The sequence below is a fragment of the Aspergillus undulatus genome (assembly GCF_047715775.1).
Source record: "Aspergillus undulatus strain CBS 261.88 unplaced genomic scaffold BDV17scaffold_57, whole genome shotgun sequence".
Lineage (NCBI taxonomy): Eukaryota > Fungi > Ascomycota > Eurotiomycetes > Eurotiales > Aspergillaceae > Aspergillus > Aspergillus undulatus.
Genome location: NW_027396661.1, coordinates 119,392 through 144,311, shown reverse-complemented (window position 1 = coordinate 144,311; position 24,920 = coordinate 119,392). Strand labels below are relative to the sequence as shown.

General features: G+C 52.6%; 6 protein-coding genes across 6 annotated transcripts; 2 read left to right on the top strand and 4 right to left on the bottom strand.

The window, feature by feature from the left end:
• Nucleotides 1-438: 438 nt before the first annotated feature.
• On the bottom strand, nt 439-1,481 carry BDV17DRAFT_294742 (60S ribosomal protein uL10; the record flags this gene model as incomplete). Its single annotated transcript, XM_073762907.1, has 3 exons — nt 439-1,130; nt 1,180-1,249; nt 1,308-1,481. The coding sequence occupies 3 exons, from the start codon at nt 1,479-1,481 to the stop codon at nt 439-441; spliced, it is 936 nt and encodes a 311-aa protein (XP_073612025.1).
• Nucleotides 1,482-1,688: 207 nt separating this feature from the next.
• On the top strand, nt 1,689-3,511 carry trm82 (putative tRNA methyltransferase). Its single transcript, XM_073758931.1, has 3 exons — nt 1,689-2,233; nt 2,284-3,018; nt 3,079-3,511. Exons 1-3 carry the CDS (start codon nt 1,782-1,784, stop codon nt 3,485-3,487), a joined length of 1,596 nt encoding a protein of 531 aa, XP_073612024.1. The 5' UTR covers nt 1,689-1,781; the 3' UTR covers nt 3,488-3,511.
• A 262-nt stretch (nt 3,512-3,773) lies between these two features.
• On the bottom strand, nt 3,774-9,221 carry BDV17DRAFT_284162 (mRNA export factor mex67; the record flags this gene model as incomplete). The annotated part of the gene is made up of 5 exons (XM_073760489.1): nt 3,774-4,487; nt 4,542-6,337; nt 6,400-6,486; nt 7,065-8,589; nt 8,787-9,221. The coding sequence occupies 5 exons, from the start codon at nt 9,219-9,221 to the stop codon at nt 3,774-3,776; spliced, it is 4,557 nt and encodes a 1,518-aa protein (XP_073612023.1).
• Nucleotides 9,222-9,714: 493 nt separating this feature from the next.
• BDV17DRAFT_272776 (retrograde cargo receptor ERV46) lies at nt 9,715-11,754 on the top strand. The gene is made up of 4 exons (XM_073758930.1): nt 9,715-9,872; nt 9,976-10,241; nt 10,309-10,489; nt 10,546-11,754. Exons 2-4 carry the CDS (start codon nt 10,049-10,051, stop codon nt 11,483-11,485), a joined length of 1,314 nt encoding a protein of 437 aa, XP_073612022.1. The 5' UTR covers nt 9,715-9,872; nt 9,976-10,048; the 3' UTR covers nt 11,486-11,754.
• A 926-nt stretch (nt 11,755-12,680) lies between these two features.
• Nucleotides 12,681-16,365, bottom strand: pdeB (3',5'-cyclic-nucleotide phosphodiesterase PDE2). The gene is made up of 4 exons (XM_073755080.1): nt 15,794-16,365; nt 15,146-15,737; nt 15,032-15,094; nt 12,681-14,982 (listed from the first exon to the last, which is right to left on the bottom strand). The coding sequence occupies exons 1-4, from the start codon at nt 15,975-15,977 to the stop codon at nt 12,879-12,881; spliced, it is 2,943 nt and encodes a 980-aa protein (XP_073612021.1). The 5' UTR covers nt 15,978-16,365; the 3' UTR covers nt 12,681-12,878.
• Nucleotides 16,366-18,437: 2,072 nt separating this feature from the next.
• On the bottom strand, nt 18,438-24,110 carry BDV17DRAFT_189567 (DNA-binding E3 ubiquitin-protein ligase SNT2). Its single transcript, XM_073755081.1, has 3 exons — nt 23,063-24,110; nt 22,493-22,976; nt 18,438-22,435 (listed from the first exon to the last, which is right to left on the bottom strand). The coding sequence occupies exons 1-3, from the start codon at nt 23,673-23,675 to the stop codon at nt 18,655-18,657; spliced, it is 4,878 nt and encodes a 1,625-aa protein (XP_073612020.1). The 5' UTR covers nt 23,676-24,110; the 3' UTR covers nt 18,438-18,654.
• Nucleotides 24,111-24,920: the final 810 nt, after the last annotated feature.

Here is a 24,920-nt window from a genome sequence, read left to right as displayed (position 1 = left end):
TACTAATAATCCCAAACCTACGAGCAAATCTACTACAAAGACGGACGTTTACAACCGAGTCCTATGACAACTGTTAGCAGATGTACAAAACAACAGCGCATGTGTGAAAGGCAGATTGAAGGTGAGGCGTCAGCAAAAAATTAGAGTGTTTGTTGTTGCGTTTTTTGACTTCATCACACCGGCAGGTGTTACGAGTTAAAAATGGTATCATCCTCCGCCAGGACAAGGTAAGGAAAGGTAGGTTGTAAAGTGAGATGTAGTATGAAAGAGATCAAACGTACCTTGAGGAACTCCGTAAGAATATGAAGCGTGGCTACGTTCATATCTTATTAGGAGCGAATGATCACCAGTATCATTTTTCATTTACCCAACCTCATGATTGGTCATAAACAGTATCTAATACATGGCAGTCGTAACCTGTGCAGCGACACGAGTCGTTTAGTCGAAGAGACCGAAGCCCATGTCCTCGTCGGACTCCTCGGCCTCCTCAGCGGGAGCAGCCTCAGCGGCAGCAGCAGGAGCGGCGGCGGCGGCGGCGGCGGGAGCAGCAGAGGCGTAAGCGTCAGGGTTGGCGATACGGTCCTTGAGCTCCTCAATCTCGGGCCAGCTGTACTCAGTCTCAACAGCAACAGCCAAGACCTTCTTGTAGCTGTTGACAACGGAGTGAACAACGGAAGGAAGGGTGGGGTAGTTGGCAGCGAGGGAGATGGAGGTGATGGTCTGGATGGCGCTGCTGAAGGTCTTGAGGAGCTGAGACTCCTCAATGTCGAGAACATCGGCACCGAAGGTCTGCCCCTGGTCGTAGACCTGCTGGATGGTCATACCGTAGGTGAAGGGAGAGATGTTAAGCATGTTGAGCAGGGTGGCCTCGGAGGGACCGACCTTGGTGTCCTTCTCAACGAGCTTGAGGTCGGTGGTAATTTCAATGGTACCACGAGCAATCTTGGTGGGGACACCGAGAGCCTGGAAGAAAGAGGTCTTACCGGGTTCCATACCAGTGTTACCGGCAGGAATCCAGACATCGCCGGGAGCGATGGCACCAGCACGGGCAGGGGCAGCGACACGGTTGGCAAGGATCTTCTCCTTAGTTTCCTTGAGGTCGCCGCTGGTGAAGATGAAACCGACGTTACCTGTCATAATCAGCCATTGTTCCATCATTCAAAGGGATAATGTACACACCCTTGACGTGAGGAAGGAGACGCTCGTACTCGGGGTTGTCGTTGATGAAGCCCTTGAGGGCACGGCGAACCTAAAAAAGAACCGGTCAATTGCGGTCGCAAAGCATCGCAAATAATTGAGCCACCAACCATGGTGTTCTTGCCCATCAGGACAACACCCTCGCCACGGAGGGCGATACGGATCTCGTGCATCTGCTGAGAGCTGACATTGTCGACACCGACGATGAACACAGTCTTGTATTCATCGAGCAGGTTCTTGAGCTTCTCGAAGTAAGCGGCCTTGGTAGCTGACTTGCCCCCCATGTCTCCTTATTTCGCTGAAGATAGGATGTTTAAGGGCAAGGGAAAATTCGTGGTTGTTGTTGTGATGTCTTTTGCGACGTTGAAGCTTTTCGGATTTGTGCGTTGCGATTTTTCTTGTGGAAGTCCGAAGCTCGCTAGCCGATCACGTGAGCCCCGCCCGCCGTATGCCGCATGCAATTCTGGACGGATATCAAGACTACAGACGGCGCAATTGTTGCTACAAAAGATTGTTTTTAATCGAAATTGGCTGGTATATCGATCTGTCTCTGTGAGAATATCCATCTGAGCGGAGCCGAATTTATGGAAATTCAAGCAGCACCCCGCCAAGCCTATACAATGGCCACCTTCCAACAGCCATTCCAATGCATACAACTCGTGCAGAAAAAGAACAGCAACTCTAAAAATGTGCTCGTAGCATCAGCTGGCGCAAAGCTCTACTCATACGTCGCGGACTCCGGGCAGAGCCTCTCTGTCTGGCCGCAAGACGGTGCGGATACATCCAACGCCAACAATGCTGGATCTAACCCAGATATTGAAGGCCCACCGGAGAAGAAGAGAAAAGTTGAGCCATCTTCAGAGCAGGATGTGAAGAACAGCGCGCCAGCTGCGAAGAAGGCGCCTGCTTGGACGAATATACCTATCTTAACCGCTACGCCAGACGGGGAGTATCTGGTTGCGCTTACGGGAGAGGACAAATGCATCCGTGTTTTCCAGATTGAGGAGGATGGTTCATTCCTACAGTTAAGCGAGAGGTAATTCTAGTACTCCATTAAACAATGAGTACAATCTGACCCGTCTGCAGACACATGCCCAAGCGCCCATGCGCCATAACATTCATGGAAAACAACGACATCCTAACAGGAGACAAATTCGGGGACGTCTACTCAATGCCACTCATCCCAAGCGCAGAACCGCGAATCCCAAAGTCCGCAAGCCAGCCGCGGTCCACCAGAATCGCAGCAACAAACTTAACTGTGCACACCCAGCGCAACCTCAAATCACTGCAGATGCAAGAGGAGCAGAAGAAGAAAGCCCTTGAGGCGGAGAAGAACAAGAACAAGGACAATGACAAGGAAGACCAGAAGCCTATCTTCGAACACGACCTGCTCCTCGGCCACGTCTCCCTCCTCACAGACGTGGCATTTACTTCTCTCCCTTCCCCAGACCCGTCATCATCCAAGAGAACCTACATACTCAGCGCCGATAGGGACGAGCATATCCGTGTCTCGCGTGGTCCGCCCCAGGCGCATATCATTGAGAATCACTGCTTCGGACATACGGCGTTTATTTCTAAGCTCTGTGTTCCGGAGTGGGCGCCAACACTCCTCGTCTCGGGCGGCGGCGACCCGCATCTTCTTGTTTGGAACTGGTTGGATGGTCAGCTCCTGCACACTGTTCCACTTTTGGAACAGACATCAGAAGCTGCAGCTGAAGGCGAGGCCAAGGAGATCGCTGTGCGTGGGATCTGGGCATCTCCTTCATCAAGTTCAGACTCGGACTCGGACACCCAGCGTCTTATCCTCGTTGCTTTGGAAGGGTGAGCATCCATAAAATCTGGTTAAGAAAAACAGACAAACGAACAAGCTAACCATCTCAGAAACCCAACCCTCTACCCCTTCACCCTCAACGCAGACGGCACAATGACGCGCCAGACACCACTGCTTGCAAACGGCAACATTCTCGACATTCAAATCACACCCAGCAACACCATTCTAATCTCAATCGACACAATCCACTCGCCCGGCTCAACGAGTGAATGGCGCAGCGGCCCCGCCTCCCCGGCTAAATTCATTGAAGCGTTCAGTTTTAAACCTACTGAGAAGGGTGAGTGGGAGGCTGTTGAGGATGGCTTGGTCAGTGCTGTTGATCGGTTGGGGACGGAGTCTGTGGTTGTTGATGGAGGTGCGGAGAAGAAGGTTAAGAACGCGTTGAGTAATGGTTTGTACGGGTTGGAGAATCTGAGGAAAAAGACTTGGGATGATCCTGAGGCGGCAAATGTTATGTAGAATTTGATGGCTGGGGGATTGTGGTTGGTGGTGTACGTGTGTAAATAAAGCAACATATATATAGATCGGATTGGACCACTCAAAAGTATAACGATGTCAAAGAATAGCTGTCTATTATGTACTGCCAAGATAGAATGTCTTATATAGCTCCGTAATGCTCTGCTCTGCTCTGCTCTGCTCATGCTTAAGAAAACGAAAAAAGGTACCAATATGGGCCGTCATCGTGGATGATATACACAAAAGGTTTTCAATGATACTGCAGGTGATCGCCTCGACCCATTGAAACTCAACCATCATCTCCACCCCTCCCAAACCTCCCCCCGAACCCCAAATCCCTGCGGAAGAACTTGCCTAGATTCTTCAAGTTCTCATTTAAGTTCGACCCCATATCACCAGCCTGGGACTGACTCTGCGCAGCAGAGCCCGGTATCGGGGCTGGCGTGCCGGAAGCGGAGAGCGAGGCACCGGAAGAAGGGTTAACAGGCGTGGTAGAACTCATGGGTGTACCGAGCCGATCAACGCCATCCTTCGCAGCAGAGATAATCGCGGATCCTAGTAGCGAGGCGTCGAAGCGGCTGGTTGAACCTGTGGCGGAGGTACCTAGGTTCGCGAGACCCAGGCCCTGGGATACGGACGTGGAGGATGAAGCGGAGGTTGTTTGGAGGACCGCGAGGGTTGGATTTGTTTCTTGGATGTTGGAAGCATAGCGGTCGGAGGTGCGGTGGACTTGGAAGAGCTCGACGAGATGGTTTTGTTCTTGCCGGCTGCGGATGCCCTTGAGGTCGAGGATTTTGCGGAAGTTGGTGTTGCTGCGGTCTGCGATGTGGATTAGGTAGGCTTGGACGAGGGCTTCGGGGGGCGAGGGTTGGACTTGGAGGGTCTTGAGGAGGGTTTCGATTTTGGCAAAGCTGTTGTTGACACGCTTGGTGAAGCCAGCAGGGGGTGGAGCGGGAAGAAGAGAAGACAGGCCTGTTTTGAGGGTGTATGTGTCTAGGAGCATCTGCACTAGCTGTTAGATGTGTCTTGGGCATTGATGTAAAGGCATAAAACTTACCTGCTCCGCGCCTGTCTCGGAGACAGGCTTGCACTGGAAGATGTTCTGTAAGAAAATGTTCGATACCAACTCCACTATGTGGTCTGCAAAGGCTCTGGCGTATTGCTGCTTATGTATCAATTGCAGAATTTCAGAAGATTTGGTGTTGGTCTTTGACAAGACCTCCCCAACATAGGAGCTCTGGTCGCTCACTCCCTCCATTCGATTCCACGGGGTGTTGCGCATCTCTCGCCAGCAGGGCTCCAGCTCGGTCTCAACCTTACGCACAAGCCCTCGAACAGCAGCAGAGGCTATCCCCATAAATGCATCAGACTGGCTCTGCAGGTCTACACTCTGCTTAAGGTTCTTGTCGAGGCGCCCTTTGATCTTCTCCTCCAACTGGTTACACGTGGTATAGCAGTAGTCCGCCGTGTTGAGCACGGCAATATAATCCTCAATGGATGGCGTGCCTAGTGGACTGTGGACTGTGGGTTGATCGCTGATATAGTAAAGCAGTACCTGTTGAGCGTATTGATCGAGATATTTGGCAAACACTTTTGACAGGTCTGCGAGACTCGCGCCCGTGGAAAGCTTGGCGCATTGCTGAAGAGAGTGCCTATAGAAGGTGAAAAGTTCCATGGAGGAGGATATGACGATGTTTGAGTCAAATTCCTCTCCTAGCGGTTTCACAGGTTGCTGCCGATACTTCGGTATCAGAGCAGCCAGCTGCTTGTCTTGGGCGTTTACCCATACACTTAGATAAGGCTCAAATGCCTCGGAGATAGCTTGGCCAAATACAGGCGTTTCTGCCGACGCGAAGGTATCGATAGACGGCCGAGAGGGAATTGAGAAGCGTCGCTCGAGCGAATGCTCAAAGTCAAGCGTCTCTTGTAAGCAAGAGAGTAACAGATTGACATCAATTGTCTGCCCATTTCGCACAGATCGCGAGAGAATTCCCTTGAAGTCATCTCTCGTACCCTCGCAGAATGCATTCGCCAGTATCTCATCCACCCTCCATGACGCGGGGAATATAGCCGCATACTCTTCGTCGTAGATCCGCAGAATCCGGCGAAACCATGAATATCTCCGCGAGATGTTATCCAACGAACCCGCCTCTTCATTGTTCCGAAAGACCTGTCGGTACTCGCGCAGCTGGAAATTGCAGTACCAAGTCATCAGTCTCGACCTCGCGTGGTCACCAAGCGCATCCATCACGGAGCAAGCCTCCGAAAGCGCGGTCTTCTTCGCGCCAATCTCGCCCTTCGCAAACGCCAGCTCAAAGTCCTCGCAGATCTGCTCTAGCAGGTCTCGTTGTATATCAGCTACATTTCGGCTCAGGAGGGCGACCTGGTCAATCGATCGGTACGACTTGAAGTGCGCGACCAGTTGGATCACGGCCTGGAGCAGCTGCGAGCAGTCCCGGTACTGCCGCGTGCGGCTGAGAACACGTAGTTGGTCGTAGGCTGTCGTTAACATCTGCAGTCTCTTCAGGGCCGTCATAGACTGTGTCAAGTTCTTCTTCGCATTGTCCAGTTGCTTGATGTCCGCCGTCATCTCCGTGATGGACTGCTCCGTCGTGGACGCGCGGTCGCGAACATCGTCGATCTTCTTGAACAGCTCTGACAGGTCTTCCTTTGCGGTCTGGATGCGCTTGACGCTCTCTGCATTGGAGATGACCTGGTCTTCTACCAGCGCGCCAATCTCGGTGTCCAACTCGGTTTCGTAGTCACTCAGCCGTTGGGATACATCGGAGACGGAGGAGAGGGTGGAAGGGTGAGAGAAGATATCGTTTAGGTGGTCGATCGGGTCGTAGTTCGCTGTCAATTGTCGTATAATCAGCAACCTAGTCAGCAGTAGACTGCAATCTGCACCGACTTACCTGCGTCCAAGGGATCGAGGGGCGCGGTCCCGTTGGAGGCCATCTGGCTGGTGTTGTGTTTGGCGGTGGTAGCGGACATTCCATTAGCTCTCGGGAATTAACGCAAGGCTCATGCTGCAGGTCTCATCGGAGAGAACGCGCTGCGTGAAGGTAAATATTATAAATTATTTTGCCGGACGTGGAGATCGTTGCGGTGTTCTGAACTTCCAATGCGGAGAGTTGGCGGGAACTCCGTCCAGCTTGGGTGATCGGCCGCCAAGTCAGCCAGCAACGCTCACGAGCCACGGAGTATACAGAATTCCGATTTACTAACTCTATATTTTACAATGAAAGTGATTGGAGCAAGAAATTTTTGTAGTTGATTCTCGCGCTTCTCTATGGCGTGTCTTCGTGGTCTTTATAATACAACAAATGGGATATTCAAACAAATTTAAGGTAATCCTGTAATAGCCAGTTCGCCTAAGCCATGCATCCACTAAGTTCAACAATATTCAAAGGAAAATAGAGCATCCATATTGCCAGTCGCGCATATGCTAAGTAGATCGCGATGATCCGGTAATTTTGAATGAGTTCAGAGCTATGCCGTAGCTCCTGGGAGAAACGCGTCGGGTGGTAGCTGTCCCGAAGTCTGTCCAAACATTAGCAAAGCGTCGGATGCAGGTAACCAGAATTTTTTACCTTTAATTCCTCAAAGTTCTTAAGAGCAGCGTCCAAATTCCAGCCGTTTCCTGAAAGCGCTAGTTCGGAGTACTGGAGTGTCATCATCGTTTTGGCACTCAGTTGCATCACCAACTGTTCTTGCTGCACCTGAGCATCGGTTTTGCCGGGAGCCGGAAGGCCATATCCAGCAGGAGCCGGTGGATTGGCTGCCGGAGCTGCTGTCGGCTGAGTAGCGGCAGGTTGAGGTTCCAGCTGCCATGCTTCGTTGCCGCCAAATGCTCGCAGACAAAGCACATCACTGATAACCCTAATTCCTCCTACACCTGCACCCGGTCCGAGGATAAATGTGCGGTCGAAGCTCCGTGTTTCGATCTTTCCTGCATTGTCCTCCTCGAACTTGCCGTGCACCATAATCAAAAAGCCACCCACGCCTGTCGAGCTCTGGCCCGAAACATCTGGAAGTCCCGGGATCGGGAAACACTCAATGAGCCATTCTTGGGGATTCTTTGCAATGTCAGGGTGTCTGGTTTGGGGAAGAGTTGTCCATAATTCGCGAATTTTCTCGGCGCCCGTATAGGTGCGGGACATTCTAGCGGGCAGATGGCTGATTTTGAGGAGATTACGGCTTTTCTTGAGATACGGATCCCAAGGGGCCGGTTCGGTTTGAGATGCCCTAGGAGCGGATGTGTTCACATTGAGTGAAAATGTGGAGTTCTTATCGTAGAAGCCGTTGAGAACCTCGACTCGACTGCCGTCGTAGCCAGTAAAGAATGATCGAATGAAATTCTCGGCGATTTGAGATTCATCCTGGAAATGAGGGGGTCGAACAGGAATGGGCGTTTTCTTTTGCTCAGCGACCTCTTCCTCCGTGCGAACCTGGGTGTTATTCAAGGTCCTAAGTTCCGGATACCACTTGAGCATGGTATCCTTGAAAACGGGATCGGCACTGAATGGGTTGCCTGTGAGGTCGAGAAACTGTAGTTTGCGGAATTTCCACCGCCATCCAATGAGTGCCTGGGCGTCGGCGAAGTTATTGTTCGACAAATCGAGGTTCTTCAATTCGGGAAATGTTTGGGAGAGGGTCGTAACAACGGAGATGTTGGCAAGCTGATTGTCTGCGAGACTGATACTTTCAACAGCCTCATGCCGCACCGCAGGGTTGTCGAAGTTCAGTTCCCACACTTTCATCAGCGCGGGGAAGAACTTGGACTCAGTTGAAGTTGTGCCGAAAATCCCCATAGCCACCAGATCCGGGTCGGTCGCCAGTTTCGAGAGGTCGAGTAGTTTGGATTGTTGGTAGTAACGTCTCCCCAGTATCGTAGTCATCTTCGCTTTTGTGTCTGCGGTGGACGGGCTTGTACCATTCTGTGCCGTTGCCGCCATCGAGTGGTCCAGAATGGGAGCCGTGGCTTGATCGTACTTTTCGATTGAAAGGGGCGCTCCTGCAAAGCTCCAGCCATTGAGTTGGAGCATTCTTTCTAGTAATTCCGGTCGGATGGACGCTATCAGAGCGTCGCCTTCAACCCGCGACTAATCAACGTTAGCAAGGCGTAGAGGACCTTGAAAACTCGCAGCCATCCAAAGGAACAAACGCCCAAAAAGCCTAGGCGTCCGCCGATCGTCGTTTTGAGAGGCTATCCATTCTTGAAAACGAGGACATATCGGAAGCGGACGATGCTGGTAATCCATGTTCATGTCGGTGGCCGCCAGTTCAGTGTTGCACATACCTTGGTAATTCTTGCGCGCGAGCCAGCTTTCGAGTCGGGTGCGGTGAGTTTTTTCTCGAGGAAGGTGACCAGGCTCTCGACGCCGCCGTCGCGGTTGGATGCGGCCTTGCTTTCCTTCCATCCACGGACAGCGACGTGCTCTAACCCCGCGCCGCGACCACCTTGTCGGATGTTCGCGAGGGAGCTAGAGCTTTCCATAGCCTTTTTGATCTGGTTAATGCTCCTATCGATCGTATGCGCTCGGGGTCCAGTAGGCGTGGAACGGCTAGTGCCACTACGGGACTTTTGCCCACGGATTGCGCCTGTGCCTGCGCCCATGGCCAGGTCACCATCTCTATCGACCTTTGTCGGAGCTGCACCCCGCTTTCGAATTCCTCCACGGTCACCACCAGTACTCGTGCGGCCGCGAGGGGCTCTACTGCCTCGTTTCATCATGTTGTGTGTAGCGACAGAATAAGTTGAATTCAAAGGAGAATGGAAAGGTAGAGGAAAAGGAATGTCGGAGGGTAGTTATATAGTCGGGCTGCTCGAAAGCAAACAAAGCGCTGGGCGCCTTAGTGGTTCGGAGGGTCGATAGGCATGAATCAAAGAGGGGTATTCATTCAAAATGATGATAAAGAAAAGGTTGAATGATGTTTTATCTTGGCTGAATCAGACAAAGCAGCGAAAGCCTCCAGTTGAGGCGCGATCAGCGACAAGTCATGAACTCGAAGTAAAAAAGTGACGTCCGCCTGAATCATTTCTGCAGGCAGTCATGGTCACGTGCTGGGCGGTGATGGGGCTCAGCGCACGTGACAGAATCCGGGCACTGAGTGGGTCTAAGCTTCAGCCAATGGCAGGCTGCGGTCTGTCCTTTGGCAGAGGTCGTAATACCAATACATACCACGCATTCCCCTCGATAAATAGATTACGCGTTACGTGTCTGCTCCTCCTTCCGAGTCTCAAGAGAACCGACGAACCGGCCTTTCTACTCCATATCACCAGCGCAACTTCACGCCAGCTGTTCACAGGTCAGACATTGGGAGAGCGTCTGGATACTCTCAATTGACTCCTGTCGGTGTCTACGACCTATCCAGATTTGGTCAGGTGAGTCTTAAGTATAACTGTTCCAATGGTTCCCTCATTGCTCCATAGTACTACTTGTCGATCTCTTGACCATTGTTCAACTGACAATCAGTCCTCGCTCTAGACACCATTTTCACGGCCTAGCCGGTCTAGGATCGAATCAAGTCGCACCCGTATGATTGTCGCACATCAAAGCCATGCCGGCCAAATCTCGGTTCACGAGGCTCGACGCCTTCGCCAAAACAGTCGACGAGGCGCGCATCCGCACCACATCTGGAGGAATCATCACAATCGCCTCGCTACTTGTTGTCTTATGGCTCGTCTGGGGAGAATGGGTGGACTACAGGCGTGTGGCCGTCATGCCTGAGCTGGTCGTGGACAAGTCCAGAGGTCAGTCTAGAGTCACTTCGACATTGTTTAGATCAAAGCGCCGGCTAATCGGGTTGCGGTACAATAGGAGAGAAGATGGAGATTCACTTGAACATCACGTTCCCTCGCCTCCCCTGCGAAATCACGACGCTGGATGTGATGGATGTCTCGGGTGAACAGCAGGTAGGCGTTGCGCACGGCGTGAACAAAGTCCGCCTTGCGCCAGTCTCAGAAGGTGGCCGTGTCCTCGACATCCAGGCTTTGGAACTGTAAGCTCGGCGGCGCGATAGGCAAAACGACTTCTCACTAACTGAATCTTGTCCAGCCACTCCGAAGGGGCCAAACACCTCGACCCCGAGTACTGCGGCGAATGCGGCGGCGCCCCCGCACCCCCCAATGCGATCAAGCCCGGCTGCTGCAACACCTGCGACGAAGTCCGTGAAGCCTACGCGCAGAAACAATGGGCCTTCGGCAAGGGTACCAACATCGAGCAATGCGAGCGCGAGCACTACGCCGAGCGCATCGACGCCCAACGCCGCGAAGGCTGCCGCCTCGAGGGCGTCGTCCGCGTCAACAAAGTCGTCGGCAACTTCCACATTGCACCCGGCCGCTCCTTCTCAGCAGGTAACGTCCATGTCCACGACATCGCAACCTACGACGAGCACGGTCTCCCAGCCTCCGAACAACACACAATGTCCCACTTCATCCACCAGCTCCGCTTCGGCCCTCAACTCCCCGATGAGCTCTCCGATCGCTGGCAGTGGACCGACCACCACCACACCAACCCGCTCGACAGCACAAGCCAGGAGGCCAAGGAGCCCGCCTACAGCTTCATGTACTTCATCAAGGTCGTTTCAACCTCTTACCTCCCACTCGGCTGGGACCCGCTCTACTCGACCTCCCTCCACAGCTCGGCAGACACAACCACTCCGCTCGGAGCGCAAGGCCTAAGTGCCGGCTCCGCAGGCAGCATCGAGACACACCAGTACTCCGTAACTTCGCACAAGCGCTCCCTGCGCGGCGGCGACGCCTCGGACGAGGGCCACCGCGAGCGCATCCACGCCGCGAACGGTATCCCCGGTGTATTCTTCAACTACGACATCTCACCAATGAAGGTTATCAACCGCGAGGCGAGGCCCAAGACCTTCACGGGCTTCCTGACAGGTGTTTGTGCGATTGTTGGTGGGACCTTGACTGTTGCTGCGGCTATCGATCGCACGCTCTATGAGGGTGTTAGTCGGGTGCGGAAGTTGCATTCGAACTGAGCAATCAGTCCATACTCATAATCGGCATATCGGAGGGCTCAACTCAGCGCGTCACCTGTACAGAGCCTACCGTATCCCGGAACTATCATGAACAAGAGCAAACAAACCATAAAATAAAAACATCTATTTATAGCAAATAGATGGGGTTGTCGGGTGGTTGAGGTGAGCCACCTGCAGTCAGTCGCTGTCCTTCATTCACATCAAATCATACTAAAGCAAATCAGGCGTTTTGGTCTACATAGTTCAATAGTTCAATATATCTCCATTTTCTGATCTCATTTAACCCGGTTTTTGTGCCTCTTCCCTTGTATTTCGACAATGCCAAGCAGTACATATACATATATATATATAAACCTTATGTCCGGTGCGATTGAACCAATACGAAAAGTCACCGGCGAGGTATCGAGCAAATAGGGAATGAATAAATAGGTAGGACTTGGGTTGAATAGATATAGAGATGAATAGTCAGCGACCTCTCTTTGTTTCAAAGAGGAGAAGATAATTCTGTATGTGGGAGTGAAAACAACATTGTGACGACTCCGTCATCAGTCAGAGCCATCCATGGATTCTCGACCTAGATACTTAGATAACTTGATAACCAAAAAAGAAAAACGCCAAACCAGACCAACCGCACGCCGCCAGCTCTAGATTGATGACAGTCACAGTACCCTAAGTACCTATCCAATGGAACCCAAGCCAAACCAGCCGCCGTGATGAAAAGAAACCAAGTGGAATCAAGAAGACGAAAATGAAGATGAAGATGAAGTGAAGAAATAAGACAGGAAAGGCAAAGTAGGGAAGGCAATGAAGAAGGAAGAATGAGATAGAATCGAATCGAATCAAAATCAGGATATAAATCCTGAATTGAAAATGGGGCCACCCACACCACGGATAATGATAATCTGCGCCGGTATCCATTTGAAGTGACGGGGAGGGAAAAGCTGGAGCTGCAGGGGCATATGCATATCCAAGAGTTTCTCGAGGGCCCCATCCGCATCTTGCCGAAGGCCAGACAAGAGTTTTGCAAGCCCCAGAATATAAGTGTAAAATATCCAATATTCAAATCCAATCCAGAGCCCCTAGCCAAGGGCGCACTCAGCCCAAGATCCTGCTCCCAAAGCCCAAGCCCAAAGCCGATTTTGTCTATCAACGAGATCGTGAAATCATACAGTAGTAGTCCATCGTATATGCAAGTCCAAGGTCAGAGTCAATCGTAATCACCGTCACGTCCGATCCATCAAAAGTGTGAGAATGATGTGAACAGCATGTTTTGTCGAAGACCAACAACTGCCGATATAAGTCCGATAAGTCGGGGTAGGGGGAAGTTGGTATAATCGAAGTAAAAAAGGCCGTTCGGCGCCCAGGTTCATCTCACCGATACCGATAGTTATGGTTATCGCGATTCCCCAGGCACCTCGTGATGATTATTCGAGTGATAATTCTTCGGGCGTCGCCAAAATGCCAGTCGGAGACGGCTCCTGCGCTTGCCTAGTCTCCGCCGCGGCTGCTCTTCCCCTGCTAGCTCATCCCAGTGGGGACTCTGTCCTGTGCTGCTGCCCGTGTTAACGGACTGAGTAGAGCTGCCAGTGCCATTCCGCATCGACATGTGATTCTTATCTGAACCGTCAAAGAGCTGGCTATGGTTAGAGCCGAGGGTATTCTCCGAGCCTTCGTCTCCTGTGCCGTGTTTCGGCGAGCCAGCGCGTGGGCTGCGGTTGTCCCAGTCGGCGTAGTCACTTCGCGGGATGTTGTCGCGCGGTGAGAATGGCTGCTCATCGCTATCCGCAGAAAGGACGCTCGTTGCGTTTGTCGAGGGAGAGATGGGCGTCATTGCGTTGCTGTGCGTGCTGACACTGTGGGTGCGAGTGCAGCTATTCCGTTGCGAGTTTGTCGGCGCAGACGTGCATCCAGAGGAGGCGGTGTTGGCGTGATGGCGGTAGTAGGCACCGGTCATCCCATTAGCACTTGCCGTGCTGTCGTAGGAAATGGCGCTACCAGGCTCTTGTTGGGCGTCGCCGCTTGGAGGTTTGCTGGGCATAGGCTCGGTGATAGGTCCAGGACCTAGATCTGGTACAGCACATGAGGATTTCCGGGACGATTCCGGTTCATCCTCGACAGGGAACGAGTCCCCAGTGATATCCATCGACGGACCTGGAGTGTCCGGCGAAACAACCGGGCTGATCTGGTTCTCATTATACGCGCTGCCCACCGATGTACGCGCCGACGTCCTAGGGGCAAAGTAGTCCCTCTCCTCCTCATGCTTTCGATCTTGAGATGGTTCTTTCGCGGGGAATGTTTGAGCGGACTTATTACGACCATTGGGTACTGACGTTGGCGGCGTGCCTACCTGCGGCGTCGGTGTTGCTTGCGGATCGCGAGAAGGTGCCGCGGGGCTGTGAGAGCGAGGCGAGACGTGGCCGTCAGGGCTGGCATCAACCATCAGAAGGGGCTTCCTCCTTTCGAGGTCTGCAAGATAGTGCCACCGGGTGTGGTTGCTTCGGATATGGTCAACCGTGAACCGCATACCCTCAAGGATATCCGATACGCCTTCAAAGAGTGGAAGAGCGAAAATGGACATGAAACCCATCTGACCTGTCGCAAGCTTGTAGACGTTGCCAAGCTCAGGAGGACCACCGAACAACGCAGTCTCCATGCCGACCTCCTTTTCCATCTCGCCCTGGTTGGCGAACTCTTCCTGCAGGATCTTGGTCCATTTCTCAGCAACCTCCCACGGGCGTGCAACGTTACTGATATCAGCGCACTTGATCAGCAAGCCACAGACAAGAGTCTTGTACATGTCGATATCTTGGGGCTTCCAGCCATCCGTTGTCCTGTTGTTTTCAGAGTACTTCTCCTGCAGGGACCCCAGCCGCTCCATGAACTTCTGATGAACGCCCATATCCGTCGCCAGAATAGAACTGATCAGTAGCTTGCGCAACTGCTTGTCTTTGAATGCCGCAGGCCAGTAACGGCGCAAGATCTGTGAAAACGCCGCACAGTGGAAGGCTTCCAGGACTGAGTTATCGTTGTAGAGCTGAGCCAGGGGTGCATTCAATTTGACGAGGAAGAAGTTATTGACGCCTGGGTGACCAACATCGTGACCGATTGCCGAGATCAACAAGGTTAAGGAATCGAATGGCTTGAGCATGGATGCAATCGGACAGCTGGTATCAGCGTTGACACCTATCTGTCCATAGGGAGGCAGCGCGCCAATATGGAGGAGAAAGCAGAAGACGGACTGCAAGACATCGATGGCATGACGGAAGTTGTGGTAGAGGACGAAGGAATTATACGAGGCGCGACAAGCCAGGAGGAACGTTCGAAGCTCGCCTGGTGTTAACCGCCACTCTTCTAATTCAGGTATCGTAAACGCATGCTCAAGCATAGCATGAGCCGCATAGACAAGCTCGTCGTCGTTAAACTCGTGGGCAGTAAAATTCCACTGGGCCATCCGTTGCCTGACGTATTCTTCGCGCTCTTGGTCGACGTGATAATCGCTACAACTGCTTTAGCATTTGTCTTAGTTAACCGTGTTTTCTGACTTACCCATCATGCAATTCCTCAACAACATCCTCCGGGTTGCAAATGCCTTTCATAAGCTTGGACACCCTTCTGAGAGTTAGCATATTTATCAAAAACATAAATTCAAAAGCAACTTACATGGCTTCACGCAAATACGAGTACGGCTGTTCATCATGGACACCCACCCACGAGTGTTTCCGCAACTTCCTCCTCGATAAAAAGCGCGACTGTTCTCTAAGGGCGGTTTTCCTCGTTCGATAAGCATGCACCACCAAGCCCTGAATCCTAACCTTATCCACAGGCCCCAAGATAACGTCAACAGCACCCGCATCCAGACACCTCGAGATATGTTGAGGGTGGGGCATGTACGACTGCTGCTGTTCGGCGACCGCGGAAGTAGGTTCTCTCGGCGGCGGGCGCAGAATGGCGACTGGGATAACGAGATTCGGGCCGTCGTGAACTTGGATATCGGTTGACAGGCCGGAGAGTAACCTCAAGTCTGATGAGCCGTCGTTTTGCGACGTGAATGTGAATCCGCGATGGAGCGCGGCGGGAGACGGCGGTCCATTCCATGAACTGCGGCTGGTGCTGCGACGGACTAAGGGAGGCGCATCCTCGTTATGAAGGTCAATGTCGAGGAAGGCGAAAATCGGTGTACAGTTATTCCCGGCGCTCTCGCTGAGCTCGGCAAGTTTCGTGACTAGCGACGCGCCCGCTTGACAAAGGTACACTATCCACGAAGCGATCAGTAAGGAAGATAACTCAGGGGACGCGAGTGAGACATACTTCGCCGGGCGACATCCAGCAGAACTTCGATATCCGATCGGAGCGACTCGGGTTCATCGGACGATATCAGAGAATCCGCTGGAGCGCCTTGATATACCCATCGCTCTGATCGGATGCGAGGGTCAATATAGATCGCAGAGCAGTCGATGTGATCCATCATGTCGACCGGATCCGGAACACCCATGGCTCGGGGCCTCACAATCCGATGTCAAATCACTCGACGGCGGTATATATGCGAAGGAGAAGGAGGAGCGGCAATCTACCGGGTCTAGACTCGCCCTCATAGGTCGAGACTTCCAGGTAGTGCAAGTAGTAGGTATGAAAAAATCCGAGGAACGAACGGCGGGCGATGAGAGTAAGAGATGGTAGTGGGCGATAAGAATAAGGACGAAAGTGAGACAGTATAGAGCGGTTCAAAGGAGGGACAGTCGAAGTGAGTGAAGCGACTAATTACACCTATTCAAGGTAGGATGGCGTCAGTGGAGTTTCCCAAAATTCTATTTCGAAGGTATATATGCAGGCGTCGCAAGCAAGAAGTAGGTACGGGAGCGTAGGCAAGGACTCGGCAGTGAACGAGCTTCAGCCTGGACGACGTAACATCGGCAGCGAGCTGCAGTCAATGAAAAGCGCAGCCTTGAGACAATGAGCGTGTTCGCTGCAGTCGTCCAGGATCAGGGGACAGGAACTGAAGGAGCGAGCGCGGACGCAAAAGTCCCTGTCTCGTCTCAGACAGGTACAGCTCTCTTTGTACGTAGCGCGCCGCCCGTAGTCGAACGTACGGGACGCGGGCGCGAGGCACGAGGCACGGCAACAAGAGCAGTCTCACTCACAGTAATAATCAGATAAGAAAATCGATGATGACAAGTCAGAAAGGGAATAACCGGCGAAGAAAAGGCAGGATTGAGAGCCAATTGCCTGGGGAACTGCTGCAGTGAGAGTCTTCCAATTCTCACGGGGCGAAATGCGCCCGGCTAATCTGTCAACCCAGGGAACCTCGAGTCGCGAGACAACCAACACCCAACGCAGGACGAGGCTTCTATACGATGTCGACCGACAAAGATAAATCCTAGGGCGTCATGGCGGGCCAGCGAGAGGCCGGACGGGAAAAAAAAGCCACGAGACTCAAGAGTGAGGAGAGAAGAAGGTGGAGAGTGCTGAAGATCGATCGATTGGGGAGAAAAGTCGACGGAGTTGCACGGGTGGAAGCAAGTGGATGTCAGGGTGATCGGACGTGGAGATTGATGACGGGCGCAGACTCAGATTCAGAATCGCACAGGAGGGATTCAAGAAGGTAGGATGGTAGGTATTATTAGAAGCAGAAGATGAATAAGGAGAAAGAGTCGAGGGAGAAACGAGACCAGAGAGGGAGAGAAGGAGGGAAGAGAGTAAGAGGAAGAGAAAATGAGAGGAAGAAGAGGAAAGAAGACGGGAAGAAGAGCGAGGGAATGAATAGTAAGAGTAATATTAGGAGGGCGTCGTTACAAGGGTGTCGATATAGTCTGGCAGCAGCAGCAGCAGCAGCAGACTGCAGTAGTTAGCTAGTGAACTAGTCGACAAGTTACAAGCAATCGGATGGAGAGATAGTCAAGTCCTTCCTCCTTCCAGAATCCTGGCGGCTTCTCTGCGTGCATTTGCTCAGCTTCTGGAAGGCTGGCGGAATTACAATAATTACAATGTATACGAAGTAGTTATATGGTGGGTATTGTCACAAGCTGTAAGAAGTGGGCTGAAAATAGCGTTCGTGAAATTACTTCTTCTAGGCGCGTTCTGGAAGCCGGCTGATGTCCACTGCCGTGCGCTACGGAGTACGCTGCATTACTCAAGAGTAAAATATCACGGGATAATAATGGAACCTGCAGAGTACAGAGCCTACAAAGTACGTACAGATTAACTAGCGCATACTCAATCCAGCAAAACACGTGAAGCAACCCCAGATGATGCCATGATGATATATGATCTGATTTAACCTTACCTCCAAGGTTACCTGTGGTCTTGTGCAGGTGATGGCCTGCAGTGGCGACTCGACTCGAACACCTCGCCACTTTTTCCTCATTCGTCCCCACGATTATACAATGCCACCAATGATGACGGATGGTGGGTGCTACTCCAACTACACTTCAAATCTTCACGGTCAGACGCACAATTGTCGGGAATTCCCCATGAATTTCCCAGTTTTTTAGTGTCTAGTGTCTACTAAAGACGGGACAGGATTCTGCCTGAAATGAACAAAGTGTCAAACACTAGCCTCGTCCTCGACCCTTCTTGGCGATCCGATTCGGGCCCAGAGCTGCAGTCATCTTACATCATCTTCTACAGAGTACGGACTACTTTGGCACATTGCTGCAATAATACAGCAGTTGCACGTTCTATGCTAGATACATGTTTACTCATACTATTGCAAAAGGATGTCTCCGGAGTAAAGGAATAAAGTGGATGCTAATTGAGCCGCGTACGTATACTGCGCAACCCGCAACCTAGTCTACTGCCTAATCTCCGCCCAAAGGTCCACTGGGATGGCTGAGTTATGGCTAGAATCACCAATCGCATTCATTGTTGAACTCCAATATCAAATGCATCGAGTCTGGACTCTGAATCTGAAAACCAAAGCAGCGGATCAAACCATGAACCACAAGAAAAAGAAACAAAAGCAAGAAAAAGAAAAAACATAGATCTCATCGAACGTAAACAGACCCATCCCAACTCATGCCCCAGGGTAATTCTAATGTCAATCGATGCGAAACGATATCCCAAGTCAAGGCACGCTTTTTTCCCATGCCAGATAAGAAGAAAAGAAACAAAACCAAATAAAAATAATACGACGGAAAAATATCATACATATACCTAGAAAGAGAGTTGCTCCCCTAGGAAAGGAGGTTCTTCAATGACGGACTAGCGCTGGCTCCTGAGCTGCCACTCATCCCGTTCGTAGTCGTATGTCGACCACTGTTCATCGCCATGGGCCCATCCTCCAGCCTATTCGGCGGGGTTCGACCCCGAGGATCTATGTGCGCCTGGGTAACAGGCGGTGACCGCGTCGACGCTCCCATGACACGTTCCACCGAATACATGCGCGGCGGCGCGCCGCCGTTCAGCGCGGTGAGCGAATGCTGCGGAGAGTGTCGGGCCATCGTCGCCGGTATGTCCGGCGGTGACGCGGATGGCGCATATGGTCGAACCCCCGGCGCCGGTGGCGGGTGCGGCGAGGTTATACTAACCGGCCCATACGGGCTTTGATGGGCTGGGTATGGCTGGGCGGCTGAGGAATGCGCCGCACTGGTATAATGCGGTCCAGCAGCAGGATGAGGCGCAGGCGGCGCAGGAGGTTGGTACCCATTCAGATGACGCATGGGCGGTGGTGGAGGGGGGCCACCGCGATATGCGGCGCTCGGTAGGCCATTTCGCTCCCCAGCGCGTTCATACGGGTACCGTTCAGGACTGGTGCTAACAGGCGCAGCAACGGGCCGAGAAAGGCCTCCTGGTTGAATTGGGTGGCTGTGAGACGTATCGTACGAATGGCTGTGGTAATCCGTCACTCGATGAGGAGGCAAGCCTGGTATCTGGCCCGGATAGGGCGAAGATCGTGGTTCTGGAGTCGGCGGCTGGGCCTTGGATCTCTTGAGGTGGCATTTGTGACATTCGTAGAGCACCGGCGACCCGTCTTGTCCGAGTGAGCCGTAGTCACCATTGAGCGCGGGCAAAGAGGACTGCGAATTTCGATATCCATGCGGCGGAGATCCTACGCCATTCAATGGAGGCGTCCTGTTGCTTGGAGCAGCTGCCCAGCGAGAGTTATCAATGGTCCACCATTTCGGACTGAAGTCAGTCGAACAAGTGACACATTTCCTAGTTAACTCCGCACTGCGGACCGACTGCGAAGAGCGCGGCTCAGAGTCGATGTCCATCTCGTCAGGGTTATCATCTTGTGCTGGGAGTTTGTCTCTCGTCATCACAGGTAGAGTCGCAGTACCGTTGACGTGAGACGATCGTCTTCCAGAAGCGTTTGCGCTCTGTTGCGCGACACTAACCGGCTGTTGAATATGAGCTGCCCTCCGGACAGTCGCGGTTATGCTGAGATCCGCCTGCTTGTACGTACGAGCATACAGCTGGATTGCGTTCAGGCCGTCTTCCGCTGGTCGGCCGATCTCATGGATGGCTGGTGAGACTGAATGATGAGGACACCAAATCGCCGGAGTCACCGCCCCAACATCATCACCGAGTCGCATGCTGGTCGTACTATCTCTCCTGGAGTTCTTGATCGGCGTAACGTCGAATCCAGTCTTGTATTTGGCCTGGAACGCACAGCCAATGTGGAAGCGAGCGTTACACCCGCTAAAATGGCACGGCACACATGCGCCCTTGTTCAACTTGCAGATCTTGCATGTCTCACGAAATCGATCAGCGGGAATAAGCCCAAATCCCTCGGCAGGCTCCAATTCCTGCGCGTTGCTGAACTTGATTTCTGGCGTCCAGACTGCACAAGTCACGTGGACCCAGTTATTGCCAGCAGTGCGCTTGAGAGGCTCTCGGGGGGCGACCGGCTTGCCAACGGCTTCCTGCCTCTCCCGGTAGAGCTTAATCGCATCAGCAACCAATCCACGTTCAAGTTTCTCCTTCTCGCGGTCCCTCTCGGTCTTCTTCTTGTGCGTTGTCTTGGGCGCCTCCATCAGCTCGTGCTCAGTCCACGTCACCGGACACAGAACACATTCGTACGAGGTCGAGATGAGCGGATTCCGATCGTTTGAGCATGTATCGCACAGCCATTTGATGGTATTTTGCGTAGGGCTAATTCCATAACAATTCCGATGAACGGTCATGCGACAATCCCTGCAGGACAAGTACTGGTCCCCAGTAGGTTCGATCTTGGCGCATACCGCGCAGGGAAGTGTTTTGGCCACCGGCGGTTCCGGTTCAATTGGTGCAGGCTCGGGTGGCTTCTCGTTCGCAGCCTTCTTCTTCGCGACAGGCTCCACTGAGGTCGCTGTGGAGGTCGTCGTACTTTCTTTGTCGTTACGACCCTTCTTTTTCGAGTCGAGCTGTACTTGAGAGTTTGCGCCCACAGAAAGGCCAAGCGAAGCCGCGGTGGCAGCGGTCGAGCTGCTGATGTTGGCAGGTCCAGCTTCCGAGGAGACGAGTAACTGAGTCAGTAGTTCTTCATCGACACGGCGGCGCCACGATTTGTTGCCGCTTTGACCGATCTTCTTTGCAACTTCGTCCACGCTCTCCCATTGAATGCCATACTTTCTCCAAAGGAGGGCACAGCGCAAGCAGAGAGCGACGTTGAGCTGTTGACTCTTATCCTTCTGCCTTGCGCCTGGCTCCGCAGGTACGGTAGTACCGGGAGGCACTTGAGGCGCGCGCCGCCATTGTCGAGATGATCGAGTCGCGCAGAATTTGCACTGAAAGCCACGTTTCTTCTCAGCGGCTTTACCATTATCAAAGGCCGAATCATCGTGGTCGTCTGCCACATCGTCAACAAGTTTGGCAGCGCTGCTTCGCTTTGCCTCTTTCTTGCCCTTCCTACCGCCATAGTTACCCCAGACTTGCCGGCCGCGAGGCGTCTTCTTCCACATGTAGTAATACCGCACAATTTGCCAATGAGGCACAGTGCTGACGTGTCTGCTCACATTGCGCAACTCGGATCCGTACTTTGTGACTGCTTGTTCGAAAGACTTGACCTCTTCGGGACGTAGATTGGGTTCCTTGAGATCCTTGTGCTTGTTGACCTGCTTCAATTTCGCAAGCGCCGCATCAACGTTAAAGCTGTGTGCGTACAAAAGCTGCAAGGCTTTGTCGAGAAAATTTGTCGAATACTTCTCAACGCCAACTTGCGGAGCTAGGGCTTTCGCTTTCTCCATGTATTCGTCAATGAACCTTTCCCGGTCTACTAGGCTGAGATCTGTTCCTGGTCCATCATCTTCCCCTCTGCTTGGCATTTGCTCAGCAGTCGGCATCTTGAAGGACAGCTCTGCGGTGTGGACTTGCTTTCCGTTGACTGTTACTGGCTCATCCTCACCTCGCCGAACGAAACCACGGGGCTCATCCAAAACCCAACTCGGTCGACTCGCTTTTTCTTTCTTCGCAGCTTCTATCGCGGCAAGGGTCTCTCTCGAAAGCCTGTTGTCCCTGCGGCCTCCCGAGCTCTTCATGTACTTCTTCTTAATATCGACGGGTTTTACGTACTCGATCGGGCGTCCGGGCCATGTATTCACTATCGCCTGGTGTCGAGGTCCCAATCGCGAACTCGCTCGGGGATAGATGCGGTCGTCGTAATCCAGAGCATCCTCCACTTTGCAGTGAATACCGAGATAGCGATAAGGCCACAACTTGGCCTGCGCGATTTGCTCTTCCGTGGCGGGTCGGATCTCTTCAATCGGCGCTGGGGTACTTCCGGAAGTGCCATGGGGAGCGCCGTTCGGATGATCCTCTTCTTCTTCTTCAATCATTTCCTCGTCCGCGTCTTGCGCCTCTGATTGCGTTTCGCCAAGCATAGGCGTATGTCGGGCCTCTAATTTCCGTTCTTGTGCTCGGCTACACGGCGCACAAGCCCAAGCAAATCCGCGCGCCGGCTTCCTCGTTAATACTGGTCGGACACAGTGCATGTGATAAGTATTGTGACAAACAGCGCAATCCACAGAGTCGGTACTAGTCAATATGAGTCAGCAACAGATTCCCAATATCGCAGTCGCAATCCAGTCATACTTTGCCGCATATAGACCACATCGCTTGCAGGTCTTAACCGCGCTCGTCAACTCTTTTCGTTTCCCAACTTCGACAAGAACGTATCGCCATCGTTCATCGAGGACCTTTTTGACGTTCCCGGGGACATTGATAACCTTGCTCGTGGGAATGACTTCGTAGTAGCGGTGGATGTATCGGTCAAACATCTTATCGTACCAGAAACAGTCCCGGGTCTTCCTGTACTCCTCAAAATCCTCGATTTCGGAGGCATGTTTAATCTGACATTTTCCACGTAAGGAAGTAAGCGGGCATGTGTCGGAGTGCATCGAAGCGAACACTAGTCTCGTATCCGCGGCGTTACGGTGGATGTCACGTGGTCTGTAATACCAGTTGACTCGTAACGCCTCAATCGGGCCAGATGGCGAATTTTTGTTTGGGAGAAATTCCATTATCCGCGCCAAGTAATAAGGCTCCCCTGGGGGTTCGCAAATGAGATAGACGTGTTCTGGTCGCTTATCAGTACACCATCGAAACCGTAGCACGACAAGGAAAATCCACGAAACAGAAACCAACAAGAAAATCAAAACTTACCGTTAACAGAGAAAGTAGTGCCATCATCAGCTGTTATTTTGCCGTTCTTCAAGTAAGCACCCCGGTCATCAAAAGTGACCATATTCGAATCACCCAGGCCGGTCGTGACCCCAGGGGCGGCGGTGAACACCTTCTTTGACGCATTTTCGCTCGTAGAGCTTGGAGCGGAGCTTGCAGGTTGTTTGCGCTTTCTCGAAGGAGCGGATGATGAATTGACCTCATCCGGTTTCGAGTGAAATAAAGAGGTGCCGGGGATACCATCTTTGGCAGGTGTGGAATTAGAGCCGTTTGCCGTTGTTAGACTTTTCCGACCATCTGGTTTGGCGCCATTAGTAGGGGCACCACCTCGTTTGTTGGATTTTGAGGCGGGGTTATGAAGCTCAAGGTCGACATCAATATCACGATCCTCCGCGTAGTTGGGCCGGGGGGCGGCATTGCGACCTCTTGACCGGGTGCCGTAAGGCGCTGGGGTGGTGGATGCGCTGGCCGGCTCCGTAGCAGATGGTGAAGCACTGGCCGTCATCGGCCGCAATGGTGATTCATTGACATTGGCAGAATCATGGGGGGTGGAAGAATCCACAGACCCCCTCCGAGAATGGCTAGGGGTGGACATGCGACGGCTGCCTGCGGCAAGTGCTGTATTGATGGAAGGGGAGACAGGCTGTTGGGGCGGTGACCTTATGCGCGGTGACAGCCAGCCCTCGAACGCGACAAACCAAGAATCAAGAAAAAGGAACGGAGAAGGGAAATGAGAACAAAAGTGGCCGCGGTGCAAAGCGAGCACCGAGAGATGGGGGAGAGTTGAGGAAGAAAGAAGGTGGAAGGCTTTCTAACTTGCCCGGGCCCGAATTGCTTCTTCTCCTGTTTTGGGAGTGGTCCAGCAAGGGTGTTGGAGGAATGGGCGATGAGCGATGGTGGCTATTGGAAACCCACCAAGAGAGGACGGGAGGGATATCAAGATTGGCAACCTTAACCTTCCAATAACCACCGAGTTGGGATTCGGAGGGCCGCCCTGTGATGTGGCAAATGTGTGGGGATCAAGGGAGGCTTAAAGACGCGACTGGGGGAGAGGTAAAAAGAAAGAGAAAGAGAAAGGACAGGAGGGTGAGGAAGTTGAGAAGTTGAGAGTTGAGGAAGTGAGGAAGTGAAATAAAGGTAAGTAGGGAAATAGTAGGGAAGTAGGGAAATGGGCTAGCGGCGGTGGAAACCAAACAAGAGGAACGCCAGTCTGCCGGGGCTCGTGGGGTTTGCGCTCTGGTCTGTCGATAAGAATGTGAGCAGCAACCCACTGTGGCTGAGACCGTTCAGTGCTTCTACTCCATGCAAGAGTCAAGCCAGGCTATGAAATGATTGTCTATCAAGCGTCGATCCAGCCCAGACTACTGGACTCGGGGGCGATGTATTGGGCGGATAGCACGAGCCAGCAGAGGGAGTCTGGAAAGGAGTGAAGAGGGAGAAGGGAGGAGGGAGAAAACACGCGGAATATGGAGGGGGGAGTCAGTCCAACATCAGCCTCGAGTGAAAGATGGGATGAACTAAAAAGAGAAAGAAGGATAGAAGGAGAGGGAGAAGAATCAGTAGTGCAGAGACTCCAGACAAGAGACCGTCCAGTGTCCAGGATCCCGACCAGTCCACGTCCTCGCTCTAGTCCCGATATGTTAATATGACGGATCCTCCATCCACAAGATCCAAAGGAAAAAAGGCACTTTCTTTGTCTCCCCGTCGTCTCCTTTCGCTTGTTCTTTGCGTCAAGTGTGCCGGCAGCCTGGAAACCTCCCGCAATGCCGTCACCCCAGTGTCTACTACGGAGATCAGGGAGCTACTGGGCGGTTGAGATAATATCTACTGGCAGTCGACG

Bases quoted from the DNA above. Each gene is read 5' to 3' on its own strand.
- trm82 (XM_073758931.1), top strand. From the start codon at position 1,782: ATGGAAATTCAAGCAGCACCCCGCCAAGCCTATACAATGGCCACCTTC. The intron at 2,234-2,283 runs GTAATTCTAGTA...ACCCGTCTGCAG, and splicing joins TTCCTACAGTTAAGCGAGAG to ACACATGCCCAAGCGCCCAT. The intron at 3,019-3,078 runs GTGAGCATCCAT...TAACCATCTCAG, and splicing joins ATCCTCGTTGCTTTGGAAGG to AAACCCAACCCTCTACCCCT.
- BDV17DRAFT_272776 (XM_073758930.1), top strand. From the start codon at position 10,049: ATGCCGGCCAAATCTCGGTTCACGAGGCTCGACGCCTTCGCCAAAACA. The intron at 10,242-10,308 runs GTCAGTCTAGAG...GCGGTACAATAG, and splicing joins GGTCGTGGACAAGTCCAGAG to GAGAGAAGATGGAGATTCAC. The intron at 10,490-10,545 runs GTAAGCTCGGCG...AATCTTGTCCAG, and splicing joins GACATCCAGGCTTTGGAACT to CCACTCCGAAGGGGCCAAAC.
- pdeB (XM_073755080.1), bottom strand. From the start codon at position 15,977: ATGGGTGTTCCGGATCCGGTCGACATGATGGATCACATCGACTGCTCT. The intron at 15,095-15,145 runs GTAAGTTGCTTT...AACTCTCAGAAG, and splicing joins TCGTATTTGCGTGAAGCCAT to GGTGTCCAAGCTTATGAAAG. The intron at 14,983-15,031 runs GTAAGTCAGAAA...AAGCAGTTGTAG, and splicing joins GTTGAGGAATTGCATGATGG to CGATTATCACGTCGACCAAG.
- BDV17DRAFT_189567 (XM_073755081.1), bottom strand. From the start codon at position 23,675: ATGTCCACCCCTAGCCATTCTCGGAGGGGGTCTGTGGATTCTTCCACC. The intron at 22,977-23,062 runs GTAAGTTTTGAT...ATAAGCGACCAG, and splicing joins CACTACTTTCTCTGTTAACG to AACACGTCTATCTCATTTGC. The intron at 22,436-22,492 runs GTATGACTGGAT...CATATTGACTAG, and splicing joins TGTGGTCTATATGCGGCAAA to TACCGACTCTGTGGATTGCG.